Genomic DNA, 15,940 nt, shown 5'->3' on the forward strand with positions numbered 1-15,940 from the left:
CAGGGGCTGCCTGGAGAGAAAAGCTTATCTGGGCCTCACACCATAACACAGGCACTTGTAAAGAAGAGGAAATGAGATAAAGAAATTACTCAGGGCTGCTGCTGCTGCTGCTGCCTCTGAAAAACTTCCTTGATAAGGGAGGCAAGGCTGGGGCTCACGTGCTGAGGGTGGTGTGGGCACAGAGCTTCAGCCCAGGGAACACAAAACCCTTTCCCAGTTTTGCCAGCCCCAGGGAATTGGGGATTCTGGGATCTGCTGATAAAAATGGGGGTACAGGTGGTTGGATTCTGTGGAGGAAAATCCAAAGGTCCGATGGTATTTTTGCTGAAGGATCAAAGGAGATTGAGCAGGTCAGGTTTTCAATACTTTAAATGCTGGGAGGATGAGCCCACCCCCAGGGATGTGGTGATTCAGGCTGGACACTGGGGCTGGAGCAGCCGGGGCCAGGGGAAGGTGTCCCTGCCATGGCAGGGCTGGGACAAAATCATCTTTAAGGTCCCTCCCAACCCAAGCCATTGTGGGGCTCTGTGTGCTCCTGGGGTGTCTGTCTGAGTTTGGGATCCAGGGGCTCGCCTTCCTCCCCCTGCTCAGCCTGTGGGAGCTGATAACCCCCACAACCTCTCAGGGGATCCCAGAACCCCACACTGGGGTGGGTTTGGGACTCAAATCCCACCCGGTGCCACCCCTGCCATGGCAGGGACAGCTCCCACTGCCCCAGGTGCCCCCAGCCCCAGTGTCCAGCCTGGAACTGAACATGCCAGGGATGCAGGGGCAGCGCCAGCTGCTCTGGGCACCCTGTGCCAGTGGGGATGAGTTTGTGCCTCAGGGGAGGAACCTTCCCAGCTCCTCTGGGAACAATAAACTCCAACTTTGGTCAGCACGAATCCAAATTTCCTCCTTCTGATCACTGAATCTGTGAGTGGTGATTGGTGGTGCCCCATGTGAACCATCCCCACCAAAACCAACTCTCCAGTCCCTGTGCCTCAGCCGAGGGCTCAGAGCTCCTCTGCAGGACAGGAATTCCAGCATTAAATTCCTGAATTTAATGGGATTCAGTGGCTCTGAGGGTCGGACGCCTCCCCATCCATCCTCCTCCAAAGCTGCAGCCATCAGCACATTTTTAATTTAACACTGTTTGGTTTTTTCCTCCACTCTAAACTGCATTTCAGAGGCAGGCTGCAGAGTGCAGGCAGCTTTCCCAGCTGCAGGAAATCCCCCAGCTCCAGTGCATTTCCTGCATCCCTGAGCCGTGGCCTCGCTGCTGCTGCCAAGGGAAGCTCTGGATCCTGGCAGAGATCATGCAAAGAGGGGCACCAGGTGCTCCAATCCCTTGTTTTTAGGGCTTTGGGGTTGTAATTATTTAATTAATTAATTGTATTAATGCTGGGATAGCAGCAGGTGAATTATGTCCCCCTCTTGGCCATCCTTTGTAGGATTTTCCATCCTTGGAAAACCTCAGTCCCAAACGGTCTCTGCAGGGTTTGGGCTGAGCTGGAGGTGCCAGATCCCAAAGGGGCTGGCCAAGGGCTTTGGCAGCAGAGCTCTCTGATGGGGGGACACTCTTGGGGTGGGGATGGAGCTGGAGAAGGGCCTGGACACCTCCTGTCCCCTGGGCTGGGCCAAGGGGGCAGAGCTGGGCCCAGCTCGGGGCACTGTGGGGCCAGAAACCAAATTATTCCTGAATTAATTCTGAAATATTGAATGAATTCTGAAATATTGAATGAATTCTGAAATATCAAACGAATTCCGAGTTATTTCTCCCTCCCTCTTGCTCAGGAGCCCAGAGAGCTCTGCCAGGGAGGGTTTGTACAGCTCTGCTCCTTCCCTCTGGTTTTCAGAGGTGACCATGCCACAGATGAAGACTCGGACAGAAACATTTTAGACCTCATTTGTTCCTGTACAAGAGCGAGGGCAGCAGCTTTTCAAGGAAAAGGGAAAATTCATTGCAAGAATAAAATGTATTTTAACTTTAAAGTCAAATACACTTCAAAGTGTATTTAAACTTCAAAGTGTCTGCTCCCCATTCTTATTTCAGTATTTCTTTCCTCGAAATAAAAATGAGGCTGATTTAAAACCCAAAGGCTTCCAGGAATGCAGTTTCAAGAGATCTGCAAGACCCTGTGCTGGGAAATGTCCTTTGTCACCTTGCAGAGAAAACTTCCTGAGGGATCCCATCACTCCACAGCTCCCCATTGACCTGGCAAAATGAAATCTGTGGCCACTGACAGATCCAGGAGGGCACAGAGGACTCCTACACCGGGTTGGAGCTCTTTAAAAATATATGAAATAATAACCTCCCAGTCACAGGTGCTCTCAGGTGCCCCCAAAGTCAAATAGAAGTTACAGATTTGCTTCTGGAACAATGGATCTGCTCTGGTGGGGACACAGCCCTGCCTGGGCTGGAGGTGACACTGCTGGGACTGGGACCCACACAGGCTCTGAGATCCCAGAGAATGAATGAAAACGGCCTAAAAGGTTTGGGAAAGACCTTAAAGATCATCCCCTGCCATGGCAGGGACAGCTCCCACTGTCCCAGGCTGCTCCAGCCCCAGTGTCCAGCCTGGAACTGAACATGCCAGGGATGCAGGGGCAGCCCCAGCTGCTCTGCCCACCCTGCCAGGCAGGAAATTGCCCCTAATATCTGATCTAAACCTGGAATTTTTCAGTGTGGAGCCATTCCCTGTGTGCTGTCCCTGCATCCCCTGGCAATTGTCTCTCTCCAGCTTTCCTGGGGCTCCTCCAGGCCCTGCAAGGCCACCCTGAGCTCAGCCCAAAGCTTCTCCTGTGCAGGTGAGCAATGCCAGCTGTGCCAGCCTTTCCTGCCAGCAGAGCTGCTCCATCCCTCTGCCCATCCTGGAGCCTCCTCTGGGCTCTGCAGCAGCTCCAGCTCCTCCCTGCGCTGAATTCCTGATCTGGTAATAAAATTAGCAATACAATCAGAATAATAATAATTTGAACAATTTAGATTAGGACAACACGAGATAATAAAAACAAAGGGTTATGTACAGCCCAGGTACCTTTTCTGGGCTTCACAAGCCCGAAAAAGGCCCCACGTTAACAGAGGATTAACCCTTAACAACAACAGCCTGTTGCATATTCACACAGCTCATCCATGATGCATAAATTCCATTCAAACACAGGATTCTGGCTGGGCAGTGTCAGCTCCTTCCTCTGAATCCTGATGGTGTCTCCAGGGCTGAGTGAGGCAGGAAGGAGTTCATTTCTTCTGATAATGGGGCAATAAATTCTCTTTCTCTGAAAGATTCAGGTGTCCTGTGGCTGCTGTCTGGTGTGAGTACCTCATTCCTTTCTTAAAAAAATATCCCAAATACACAGTTCCTACTTTAACTACAAAAGTTACCTTTTAACTACAAAACTGCATTTACCATCCTAATAAAATTAAAATGTTATAAATATAGATGTAATTATTATACATATTTATAATATATTATATATTATAATTGATTATATAGAAAATTATTACACATAATAATTAATCTATAATTAATTTTTATATAAATTTATAGTTATATAAAATATATATAATTTATATATATTCTTATATATATTATAATATTTATAATTATAATTATATATAATTATAATTATTATATTATAATAATGATAATATATAATGATAATTATAATTATTATAATATAATATATATAATTAATTATTATATATGAATTATAATTATATATATAATGTAATTATATAAATTATTATATATATACATATATATTTATATATGTATATATTTATATATACATATATAAAATATATAATATATATTATATATATAAAATATTATATATATTATCTATATCATATAATATATATAATATATATAAAATATATAATATATATGTAAAATACATATTTGATATATTTTATATAATTATTAATAATATATTAGATATGATATATTACATATAATAATTATAAATATAAATATAATTATTAACATGTTAATCCAGCACTACTAATCAATACAACGAAATACATGCAGTAAATATCTGCACAGAGCCATCTGACATGCACTTTTCACATCTGCCGCCCCAGGCCCTTGCTCCTGTCCCACATCCCTTTCCCAGGCATTCAGGGAAGAGTCAGGCTGGCCCAGGCAGTGACAGGAGCAGATTTTGTCCCACATTTCCCCCGTGAGGAGGAAGCAGGGCCTGGCTGTGCTGTGCCTGACCCCCCATACCCTCCTCCTCCTCTTCCTCCTCCTCCCTCGTGGATCTCTTCTGGATCCAGCTCACTGTGGCCACCCCAGAGGGAGCCTTTGCTGCCCCAACCCCATTTCTGAGCCTCCTGCATTGCTGATTTTACCCATTTATTTCCTCAAATGGATTTATCCACAAGTGCACTTTCCTTAATCAGCCCTGGCCCATCCTACCAGCCGATTTTCCTGGTGATGCTCCCGGGCTGGGTTAAACTCTGGGGCACCTTTCAGCCATTTGGGGAGTTGACACATTCAGCCACAACATTTCCTCGCATCCCAGGGTTTTGGTGGCCGTGCTTGGCCTCACACTGTTCTGGGGAAGGGAATCTCCCCCCCTGTGACTCCTCCTGAGCCTGGGCCACCCCTTCAGCTTCTCCCTCTTCCTTGGCCCCCCAGCTCCTGTGCCAGGCTTTAAAATTCACCTCCAAGGGGGAATTCCCTGGGCGCTGTGAAAGCAAGAGGCTCAGATCCTGCCCCAGGTTCCCAGGTGTCACAGACATCTTTTATAAAAATCCTTTCCTTAGGATTTTTCCTCCTGAGAAGCCGAGAGGCCTCAGGGATGAAATGTAAACAGTGGTTATCTGCTGCTGTGGAATGCAACAGGTGCATCTGGGATTGGTCTCATGTGGTTGTTTCTAATTAATGGCCAATCACAGTCAGCTGGCTGGGACACAGAATCCGAGCCACAAACCTTTGTTATTCATTATTTCTTTTTCTATTCTTAGCCAGCCTTCTGATGAAATCCTTTCTTCTATTCTTTTAGTATAGTTTTAATGTAATATATATCATAAAACAATAAATCAGCCTTCCGAAACATGGAGTCAACATTCTCATCTCTTCCCTCATCCTGGGACCCCTGTGAACACCATCACACTCAGGGGAGAATGGAACTGGGCTGCCCTGGAGGGGGAAACTGAGGCAGAAAGGCAGATTGCACCAGAGATTTGGGTCAGTGTGGGAAAGGAATCCCACAGGCTGCTCCCTCACTGAGATGCAGCAACAGCTCAGGCAGGGGAAGCAGGGGCTGCGTCCTCACCCTGAGGGAAAATGCAATAAAGCTCTGGGAAAGTGGGCAGCAAGGAAATGCTGGGACATTTTCATCCATTTGTTTAAATTGATGCCTCCATCACCACCTCAATTCCTCTCTCCAGCTGCTGCCCAGGCAACAGCAGCTGCCAAAGAGTGTCAGGACAGGAGGGGCCATTCCATCCCATCGTCCCATCCCATCCCATTATCCCATCCCACTGTCCCATCCCACCCATGCCAATCCCAATCTCAATCCAATCCCATCCCATCCATCCCAATCCCAATCCCTCCCAACCCATCCCATCCCAATCTGAATCTGATCCAATCCCATCCCCTTTTATCCCACCCCATCCCATTCTCCATCCAATCCATCCCATCCCAATCTCAATCCAACCCCATGTCACCCCATCCCAACCCATCCCACCCCATAAATCCCATCCCAATCTCAATCCAATCCCATCCATCCCAAATTGAATATGAATCCAACTCCATCCCATCGATCCCATCCCAACCCATCCCATCCCATCCCATCCCAGGGATTCCATCCCATGCAACCACATCCCATCAATCCAATCCCAATCCCAATCCCAATCCCAATGCCAGTCTCAGTCCAATCCCATCCAATCCAATCCTACCCATCCCATCCCATTGTCCCATCCCACCCCATCTCATCCCATAAATCACATAAATCCCATCCCTGTTTACTGCAGCTGATGAGGGTCTGGGGGCCACTGTCCCTGCCAGGGCCATGGGATGGGATGGGATGGGATGGGCTGGGATGTGTCCTACCCCAGGAATGCTGAGGGGATGTCACCCCATGGATGGGAATGCTGAGGGGATGTCACCCCATGGATGGGAATGCTGAGGGGATGTCACCCCATGGATGGGAATGCTGAGGGGATGTCACCCCATGGATGGATGGGAATGCTGAGGGGATGTCACCCCATGGATGGGAATGCTGAGGGGATGTCACCCCATGGATGGATGGGAATGCTGAGGGGATGTCACCCCATGGATGGATGGGAATGCTGAGGGGATGTCACCCCATGGATGGATGGGAATGCTGAGGGGATGTCACCCCTCAGCAGCAGCATCCTCTGAAGAATCTCAAAGCATCTTTCCATGCTGATAATTTCATTTTGTAGCTCCCAGGTGGGCTCTGGTGAACCTCCTGTGGCTCAGTGGTGACCACAGAGCTTCTCCCTCCCGTGGGCAGCACAGGGTGGGATTTGGGGTGGTTTTTGAGGTTTTGGTGGTGGTTTTTGAGGTTTTGGTGGTGGCTGCAGGGAGCCAGTGCTCCCTCCAGGGAGGTGTTTGAGGGCAACCCTGAAATGACCCCGCTTCCTCCTGCCAGCCCAAAATGTGCAATATTCCAGGAGGATGGAGCGGGGGGAGTGCCAGGGGCCAGGGCAGCCCCTCTGGGAATGTCCCAGCCCCGGAGCCCCCCTGGAGCAGCCTGAGCTCGGAGCAGCACCCAGGGAGCAGCTGGGGCTGGGCCAGGAGGGGTTTAGGTTGGGTTTCAGGGCAAGGGTCTTGCCCAGAGGGTGCTGGCACTGCCCAGGGAATGGGCACGGCCCCGAGGCTGCCACAGCTCCAGGAGCTGCCAGGGATGCCCAGGCTGGGCTTGGTGGGCTCTGGGCTGGCACCGGGGGATCCCTCTGGGTCATTCCCACACAGCAATTCCACAGTTCCCTCTCTCCCGTGCTGCCCTGGCTGCACATCTGCCATGCCAGGAGCTGCGGTGCCCCCTCAGCGCCTCCCACCTGGGCACCTGTCCGGGCACGGCTCTGCTGCCCTCCCTCCTTCCCTCCTCCTCCTCCTCCTCCTCCTCCTCCTCCTCCTCCTCCTCCTCCTCCTCCTCCTCCCAGCCCGGCTTTTCCCTGCCCGCCGTGCCAGGACGGGACAGTGACACGGGGCTGGTGGCAGCAGCAGCAGCAGCCAGAGCCAGCCCAGGGTGGCATCTCCTCCGTGCCCCACACCTGGAGCCCCTCAGGTGTGTGCGGGCAGCCGGGACGGGAGCGGGGCTGGGGAAATGGGAATGTGCCCGGAGCTCAGCAGGGCTGAACCGATGGAGGAACAGAGCCAGGCTGCCCTGCCGGGGTTTGGTGCTGCTGCTCCAGCCGTGCTGGGTTCGCTCCCCGGGGCTGCTGCAGCCCAGGATTCTCTGGGATGGGTGGGACTGGGGAGCAGTGATGGGGTTCCACCCTGGAACAGCGGGGTATCTGCGGGCTGTGTGCGAGAAAATGGATTTCTGGCTTGTGGGCAGCGAAAAGTGGGGGTTTGGGGACAATTCAGTGGGGGTTTGGGACAATTCAGTGCTCAGTGGGGTTGGATGGGATGGATTGGGATGGGATTGATGGGATGGGGTTGGATTCATCTTCAGCTTGGAATGGGGTAATGGGATGGGATATCTATGTGCTGTTATCTACATGCTATTGCAAGAAATCTGAATTTCGTCCTTGTGAGCAGAGAAAACTGGGGGATTGGGGACAATTCAGTGGGGGTCTGGGGACAATTCGGTGCCCAGTGAGGTTGGATGGGATTGATGGGATGGGGTTGGACTTGTATTCAGCTTGGTATGGGATGGGATGGGAGAGATTGGGATGGGATGGGATAATGGGGTGGGATATCTATATGCTGTTATCTACATGCTGTGTACAAGAAATCTGAATTTCTGCCTTGTGGGCAGAGAAAAGTGGGGGTTTGGGGACAGTTCACTGGGGGTTTGGGGACAGTTCACTGGGGGTTTGGGGACAATTCAGTGCCCCGTGCTCAGTGAGGTTGGATGGGATTGATGGGATGGGATAGGATTCGTCTTCAGCTAGGGATGGGATGGGATGGGATGGGATGGGATGGGATGGGATGGGATGGGATGGGATGGGATGGGATGGGATTGGATTGAGACTGGGATGGGATAATGGAAGGGGATGGGAAATCTATATACTATTGTAATAAAAGTGGATTGTGAGCAAAGAAAAGTGAGGGTTGGGGACAACTCACTGGGGGCCTGGGGATGTGTGCCCAATGGGGTTGGATGGGATGGGTTGGGATGGGATTGATGGGATGGGGTTGGATTCATCTTCAGCTTGGGACGGGGTGGGAGAGATTGGGATGGGATGGGATAATGGGTTGGGATATCTATATGCTCTTGTCTACATGCTATTGCAAGAAAACTGAATTTTTGGCTTGTGAGCAGAGAAAAGTGGGGGTTTGGGGACAATTCAGTGGGGGTTTGGGGACAACTCAGTGAGATTTGGGGACAGTTCCGTGCCCCCCCTGCACAGGTGCTGCTCTTTGATCAAAGCCACACCAGGAGCTGTGGTGGTGCTGCCCAGGTGGGCAGGGGAGGACGGGCCAGGGCAGGCAGGACGGGCTCTGCCAGCCAGGTGGGGGCTGCAGGAGGCGTTTGCAGAGCCCAGAGCTGCAGATCCCTCGCAGCTGGGGCAGGAGCAGTGCCCTGGATGCTGCCCTGCGTTGCCAAATTCCCGGCAGTGGGGTGAGGAAATGGGGCTCCCTTGTGCAATGGGGACGGTGTCACAGCCACTCATCCCTGAAGGAATGGCAGGGAAACGAGCCAGGGAGGTCACTGCATCCTTCATGGCCCTGCAGGAGCACCAGGACGTTTGGGAGGCAGAGAGTCTGGGAGGTGGGTGATGTGCTGGGCTGGTTTTTGCTCTGAGAGTGGCACAGGATTTATTTCTGTGTCATCAAACCACAGGAAATGCAGACAGAGCTGTGTTTTCTAAGGGTGATGTTGCTCTAAGCTGCCTGGGTTTCTGGGGCTGGCTGCTGATGCTTTTGGCAGCAACAGGAAAGAGGGTTGGAGATGTTTGCTTGGTGGAAATGGAAATAGGGGTGCTCTGATGTGGGAGAGCTGAGAAAACGCTGCTAAAATCTGTCACTGCACATCCAGCTCTGATTGTGTGATAGAAATCACATTGAAACCTCAGCAGGGAGGAGAAATAGAGGCAGCCAAGAGTCAGTTTTTATGGAATCCTGGAATGGTTTGGGCTGGGAGGGACTTCAAATCCCACCCAGTGCCACCCCTGGGACACCTCCCACTGTCCCCAGTGTCCAACCTGGCCTTGGGCACTGCCAGGGATGCAGGGATGGAATTCCATCCCAGCCCCTCATTTCTATCACAGGGAAATGAGGGGACTGGAATGGAAATCTACCAGTGTGGAGCCGTTCCCTGTGTGCTGTCCCTGCATCCCCTGGCAATTGTCTCTCTCCAGCTTTCCTGGGGCTCCTCCAGGCCCTGCAAGGCCACCCTGAGCTCAGCCCAAAGCTTCTCCTGTGCAGGTGAGCAATGCCAGCTGTGCCAGCCTTTCCTGCCAGCAGAGCTGCTCCATCCCTCTGCCCATCCTGGAGCCTCCTCTGGGCTCTCTGCAGCAGCTCCCAATGCTCGAGGACAAAATTCCTGTTGAGCTCCAAAGCTGTGTGTCACAGATTTTAGGTGCATTCCAGGACAGAAAATTCCCTTTTCCCATTTAAACCCTGGTGGCAGCAGCAGCCTCTGGCAGCACCTGGAGATCAGCACAGCCCAGACAGGGCAGGAAGGGCTGGGCTGGAGCTGAAAGTGCCCACTGAGCTGGGTGCCCTCCACTGGGAGCAGGATCCAGCTCTGGGATCAGGATCCAGGGTCAGGGAGCAGGATCCAGGTTCAATGAACAGGATCCAGGCTGTGGGAGCAGGATTCAGGCTGTGGGAGCAGGATCCAGGTTCAAGGAGCAGGATCCAGGTTAAAGAAGCAGGATCCAGATTCAGGGAGCAGGATCCAGGTTCAAGGAGGAGGATCCAGTCTGTGGGATCAAGATCCAGGCTGTGGGATCAGTTCCCAGGCCCTGGGGTCAGGATTCAGGCTGTGGGATCAGGATCCAGGTTCAAGGAGCAGGATCCAGGTTGTGGGAGCAGGATCCAGGTTCAGGGAGCAGATTCCAGGTTCAAGGAGCAGGATCCAGGTTGTGGGAGCAGGATCCAGGCTGTGGGATCATTATCCAGCTGTGGGATCATTATCCAGCTCTGGGGTCAGGATCCCAGCTCTGGGATCATTATCCAGCTGTGGGATGAGGATCCAGCTGTGGGATCATTATCCAGCTCTGGGATCAGGATCCCAGCTCTGGGATCATTATCCAGGCTCTGGGATCAGGATCCAGTCTGTGGGATCATTATCCAGCTCTGGGATCATTATCCAGCTCTGGGGTCAGGATCCAGCTCTGGGATCAGGATCCAGTCTGTGGGATCATTATCCAGCTCTGGGATGAGGATCCAGCTGTGGGATCAGGATCCAGCTCTGGGATCAGGATCCAGCTCTGGGATCATTATCCAGCTGTGGGATCGGGATCCAGCTCTGGGATCATTATCCAGCTGTGGGATCATTATCCAGCTCTGGGATCAGGATCCAGGCTGTGGGATCATTATCCAGCTCTGGGATCATTATCCAGCTGTGGGATCATTATCCAGGCTCTGGGATCATTATCCAGCTGTGGGATCATTATCCAGCTCTGGGATCAGGATCCCAGCTGTGGGATCAGGATCCCAGCTCTGGGATCATTATCCAGCTCTGGGATCATTATCCAGCTGTGGGATCATTATCCAGCTCTGGGATCATTATCCAGCTCTGGGATCATTATCCAGCTCTGGGATCAGGATCCAGCTGTGGGATCATTATCCAGCTCTGGGATCAGGATCCAGCTGTGGGATCATTATCCAGCTGTGGGATCATTATCCAGCTCTGGGATCATTATCCAGCTCTAGGATGAGGATCCAGCCCCTCTGGAGCACACAAGCCCTGTGCTGTGCCTTTGCTGGGGAGCAGCCACTGCCAGTCAGGGGGTGCCAGTCAGCCCTGCCACCCCCACAGCTCCATGAGGAGCCAGACCCAGCTGCCATTCCCCGTGTTTGGAGTCCAGAGCCACCCTGCAGCTCTGCTGGGACATTCCCATGGCCTCAGCTCCCAGGGAGGCACCAGGGGCTCTCTGAGGCTCCCTTGGGCTCTCCCTCCCAGCTGGGCTCAGAACCTGGGGTGGCTTTGGCAGCTCTGGCACCCCTTGGCTGCAGGGATCAGGGCCAGGCCATAAAATCCCAGAATCACAGATTAGTTTGGGTTGGGAGGGAGCTCAGAGCCCACCCAGAGCCACCCTTGGGACATCTCCCACTGTCCCAGGCTGCTCCAGCCCCAGTGTCCAACCTGGCCTGGGATGGAGCTACAAAAAACTGGAGAGAGAAAAATTCCCAAGGGCTGGAGGGACAGGAGCCAGGGAATGGCTCCCAGTGCCAGAGGGCAGGGCTGGATGGGATCTTGGCAATGAGGAATTGTTCCCTGGCAGGGTGGGCAGGGCTGGCGTGGAATTCCATCCCTGCATCCCTGGAATCTTCAGTTCCAGGTTGGAGCACCTGGCACAGTGGGAGGTGTCCCTGCCATGGCAGGAGTGGCACTGGGTGGGCTCTGAGGTCCTTTGCATCCCAAACCATTCTATGATTCCACGAGAATTCCCCACCCTGTGCTGAATTTCTCAGCCTCAGACCCGTGACTGCTCAGATAAAGAGTGCACAGTGAGGATCAGCACGAGGGATCATTAATTAACAATTAATTGCTGTGTGTGACCCCCTCCATGCCTGCAGGAGCTGTGCTCCCTGGGCTGTGAGTACTCCAGGGAAATGTTCTCCCCCTGAGGGACGCTGGGGACAGGAGCAGAGCCCTGGCTCTGTCCCTGTGTTTCAGCAGCTCCTTGTGCAGCTTTTCTCCCCCAGCAAGGCACAAACAAAGCCCAGGAAGGCTCCAGGTACCTGCAGTTCCTGCAGGGTCATTCCCAGCCCAGCTCCCTCCCACGCAGAGCTCCTGGAAAAGCTCCCTGAGCTGCCACCGTGCCCTGCCACAGGTGTCACCCCTGCCCCGGGCTCCCTTTCAGCCTGCACGGATTACGAACGGTTCTGAGGCGCTTCCTCCTCCAAATCCCCACACAACAACGGCTGAGTGTTCTGGAGGAGGATTTGCTGAGCTGCTCCCGTGGATTTACAGCTGTGGGAAGCCCTGAAAAACATGAAAGCTAAAATTAAGGCATCACAACCAGGCTCTCAAATCCCTCACTGAGGAGGGGAACCAGGAAAGGGAGACAGAGGAAATCCCACCTTTTTCTGTGGGATTCATCAAAGAAGATTTTTCTGTTAAAGAGAGAGGGGTAAATGTGAGAAATGGATTTGTAGAGAGCTCTCAGTGTGCACCTGTATGCAAACCTTGAGATAAGAAATGCTGACTTAGAAATGCCATGGAATAGACAGACATTGCTGAGAGAGAAATGGAGCTAGAAAAATGTTTCAAAAGGTGGCCTTGCAAATAAGACTGGACAGTTTGGAGAGATAGAACTCTGAAAGATAAAATGTGGTAGGACCCATGAGGGGTAATTTTAGATGATTGGCTCAAGGGCTAAAGGTGTGTCTAAAGGTGGTAGGCCAAGAAACATTTATAGTGCAGTGTAATTAGGAAATAGTTGGCTTCTGATTGTGAATTATAACATCTGTATTGTCTCACCCTTCTCATGCGACAGAAAACGGAATAAAGGTTTTTAAAACACCTCTCAGTTACCCCATCTCTGGGTCAGAAAAGAGCTGAATCCGACATTTATCTGATGCCACCCCCTGACTTTTATCCTTTTCCAGCCAAAGGAAGGAAGAATTGCCAAGGACAGAAATCCCCAATGCTGGCGCTGTCGAACACCACGGCCCTGGACCTGCTCCTCTCCAAACTGCTCCAGGAGTGCCTGGAACGCTCCAACAGCTCAGCTGCTCCCCAGGAGAGCAGTGCCAGCGACAGCCTGGCCATCATCTACGTGCTGCTGATGCTGGGGCTCTTTGGCTTCTTCAGCGTGGGGGTGATGGTGACCAACCTGCGGGCGCGGCGCCTCGAGGGGCCCCGCGACCCCTACAACACCTACATCGCCACGGATGTCTGGCACAGGAAGGACAGGGAGTACATCCAGGCCAAGGTCCTCGAGAGTTACAAGCTCTGCTGTGTCCTGGAGAACCAGCTGGCCGTGGAGCAGCCAACCAGGAATATCCCTGAGGAGAAATCTTCCTAGGGAAAGGGGACGAGGATGGCGCGCGGCGCGGGGACGATGCGAGCGGTGCCCGCTGTGGGCACGGGGAGCTGCTGGTCCTTGTGCAGAGCCACAGGGGCTGGCCAGGCTGCAGGAGCAGTGCTGGTGAAGCTGATGGATCTGGGAGATCCCAGTACTGCCCCAGAGCCTGGCATGGCCATCGTGTGGGAATCACCGTGAGGCAACATCGGGAATCACACGGAGCACCGCGGACTCATCAGCTTCCCCTCCAGAGCCGGGGCCTCATCCCTCACAGGGCAGGGATGGATGGGATCTTGGGAATGAATCTGCCCTGGCACAGGGTGCCCAGAGCAGCTGGGGCTGCCCTGGATCCCTGGCAGTGCCCAAGGCCAGGTTGGACACTGGGATTGGAGCAGCCTGGGACAGTGGGAGGTGTCCCTGCCATGGTAATGGGATGGATTTTATCTCCCTTCCAACCCTGATTCTCTGATTCTCCAAAAAGCAAATCTTGGTGTTGCTGGTGTGAAATTAGAGCCTAATTAGGGCCTAATTAGAACCAAACACAGGGCAGAGGTGTTAATTGCCAAGCATGGCTTAGACAATCGTTTTCCAGAAAGACCAAATTCTCCCAAGAAACAGCAGCTGAAAGATTTCATTCACATTTTTGTCCAGATTAGAATTATGATTTTATAAATTGTACAGTGCTGTGCTAACCTGTCTCCTTCAGAATCGTGCCCCTCTTAGTGATAAAATATTAGGAAAAGATTCCTAATTTTTTGTCTGAAAAATATTTCCATGGAAGAACACAGACTTTGGGGGGACACTTTAGTGACTGTGATGGGTGTGGCATTGGGGACATGGTCAATACTGGGTTAAGGGCTGGACTCAAAGATCTTGGAGGGTTTTTCCAACCTCAGTGATTCCAGGATTCTGATTCCTAGCAGGTCTGCCAAACTGCTCTTGATGTCAATTTAATTTCCTTCCTATGGATGGGGCTTGATCCTGGCAGCAAAATCCATGTGCAAAAGAGTGGCTCTGTGCCATGGATGTGGGGAACACTCCCAAATTTCAATCCCAATTAATTATTGCACCAAGTGCCAGCCCCTGGTTGGGAAGGGAATTTCCACTGTGGGAAGAACAATTCCATAATTTTTGCTGTTTAATCACCCAGAGGTGCTGTCTGTGCTTAGCTCCGATTCCATGAGCAGCTCCCAGGTGCCCATCCACGGATCCCCCACAAAATCCAGGAAGGTTTTCCTGCCCTTCCCTCCTTTTTCCTCCTCCACAGGAGGGACAGGGCAGCCAAATTCAGCTGCTGTGGCACCAACATTCCCCTGCCTGCGAGAGGAGAAATCCATCTCCCCTGGGCATTGTGCTCCCTAAAAAAACAGCTCTGCCAGCTTGGGGTGAAGGAAGGAACACTCTGGGCAGGAGTGGGGGTTTTATTTCTGCCCTGCAGACACAAATCCCATTTTTAGCTGCTGGAGAGGAAAGAGAAGTCGGGGAGGCAGGGGAGAGGAGCAGAGCAGCTGCTTCCAAGGCAAGGTGAGGGCAGAGAGCTTGGAGAGGGCAGCAATCCCGGCAGAGCCCTTTTCCAGGCACTTCTTTAGCACTGCACTTCCATCCAAGCAATATTCCAGCCATGTCTGTGTTGCCAGAGCACTCAGGACTCTCAAAACTCAGGGTTGGTTTTTAAAAATGATATTTATATAGTGCCTACCATTAAGCTGAAGACAAGATCCACAATTTTGTTGTCTGGAGCAGCTTGGGAAATCTCCAGCAACTTAATTATTGCAGACACTTTTTCCTGTGGATGAATGAAAAGCCAAGCCCAGCTCTGGAAAAATGTTGATTTCTCAGCTTGGGCTCTGCTCTTTTGGGACCTCACTGTTTAGGACTTGCCCCGGGAGAGGATTTACAGAGCCAGAACCTTGGACTTGGCTTAAACTCGCACCAAAAATTGCCTTTAATGACATGAAACACTTTAATTAGTTAAAACCTTCAATTCATGGAAACATTTAATGGCATTAAACCCTTGGAGTGAAGCTCTCCCTCCACCCCAGGTATTTTCAGGGATTTTGGGTCATTTTCTTTTCATAGCTCCAGGGGGGTTATTTGTGAGGAGGGTGATGCCCAGCATTAATTGCACACCATTTTTTTTCCCTTTTAGCAGCTCTGCCTTTTTATTTAACTGAAATTAAAAAAGAGAAGAGCTTTGCTGTGCCACCCTCACCCCTGGGTGCCTGTGGTGGATTCCCACCATGGCCTTGCACCTTTCAGTCTTGGAGTTCTCTCCCCCGCTCTGTTTTTTTCACATGTACAGAGCAATAAAATGTGAATTTCAAGCCCTGCTCGTGGCCTCAGATGTTGTTTTTTTCCTGTTCCACAGGCTCGGGGCAGGGGGCAGATCCTCCCCAGCGGGCACCCACTCACCCGTCCCCTCTCTCCACCCGACTGAGCAGGGCCAGGCAGCTGCTGGGGCCTCTCCCAGAGCACCCAGAGCTGCACAAACACCGAAATATCAGCAGGGAATTCCTCTCCTGGAGCTGGCTCCCGGGGTTTGCAGCCCCCAGGGCCTTTCTGGCTCCGATGCCAGCTGGGCACGGCTCCCTGCCCAGGGCAGCCAGGCCT

At 52.0% G+C, this 15,940-nt stretch overlaps 1 protein-coding gene across 1 annotated transcript; it reads left to right on the forward strand.

Moving 5' to 3' along the window:
• The first annotated feature begins 7,158 nt into the window (after nt 1–7,158).
• KCNE1 (potassium voltage-gated channel subfamily E regulatory subunit 1) lies at nt 7,159–13,330 on the forward strand. Its single transcript, XM_058800471.1, has 2 exons — nt 7,159–7,245; nt 12,912–13,330. The coding sequence occupies exon 2, from the start codon at nt 12,950–12,952 to the stop codon at nt 13,328–13,330; it is 381 nt and encodes a 126-aa protein (XP_058656454.1). The 5' UTR covers nt 7,159–7,245; nt 12,912–12,949.
• The last annotated feature ends 2,610 nt before the right edge of the window (nt 13,331–15,940 follow it).

The sequence above is a fragment of the Ammospiza caudacuta genome, chromosome 2, assembly GCF_027887145.1.
Source record: "Ammospiza caudacuta isolate bAmmCau1 chromosome 2, bAmmCau1.pri, whole genome shotgun sequence".
In the NCBI taxonomy this organism is placed as follows: Eukaryota; Metazoa; Chordata; class Aves; order Passeriformes; family Passerellidae; genus Ammospiza; species Ammospiza caudacuta.

Coding starts and splice junctions, on each gene's coding strand:
- KCNE1 (XM_058800471.1), top strand. CDS start 12,950: ATGCTGGCGCTGTCGAACACCACGGCCCTGGACCTGCTCCTCTCCAAA.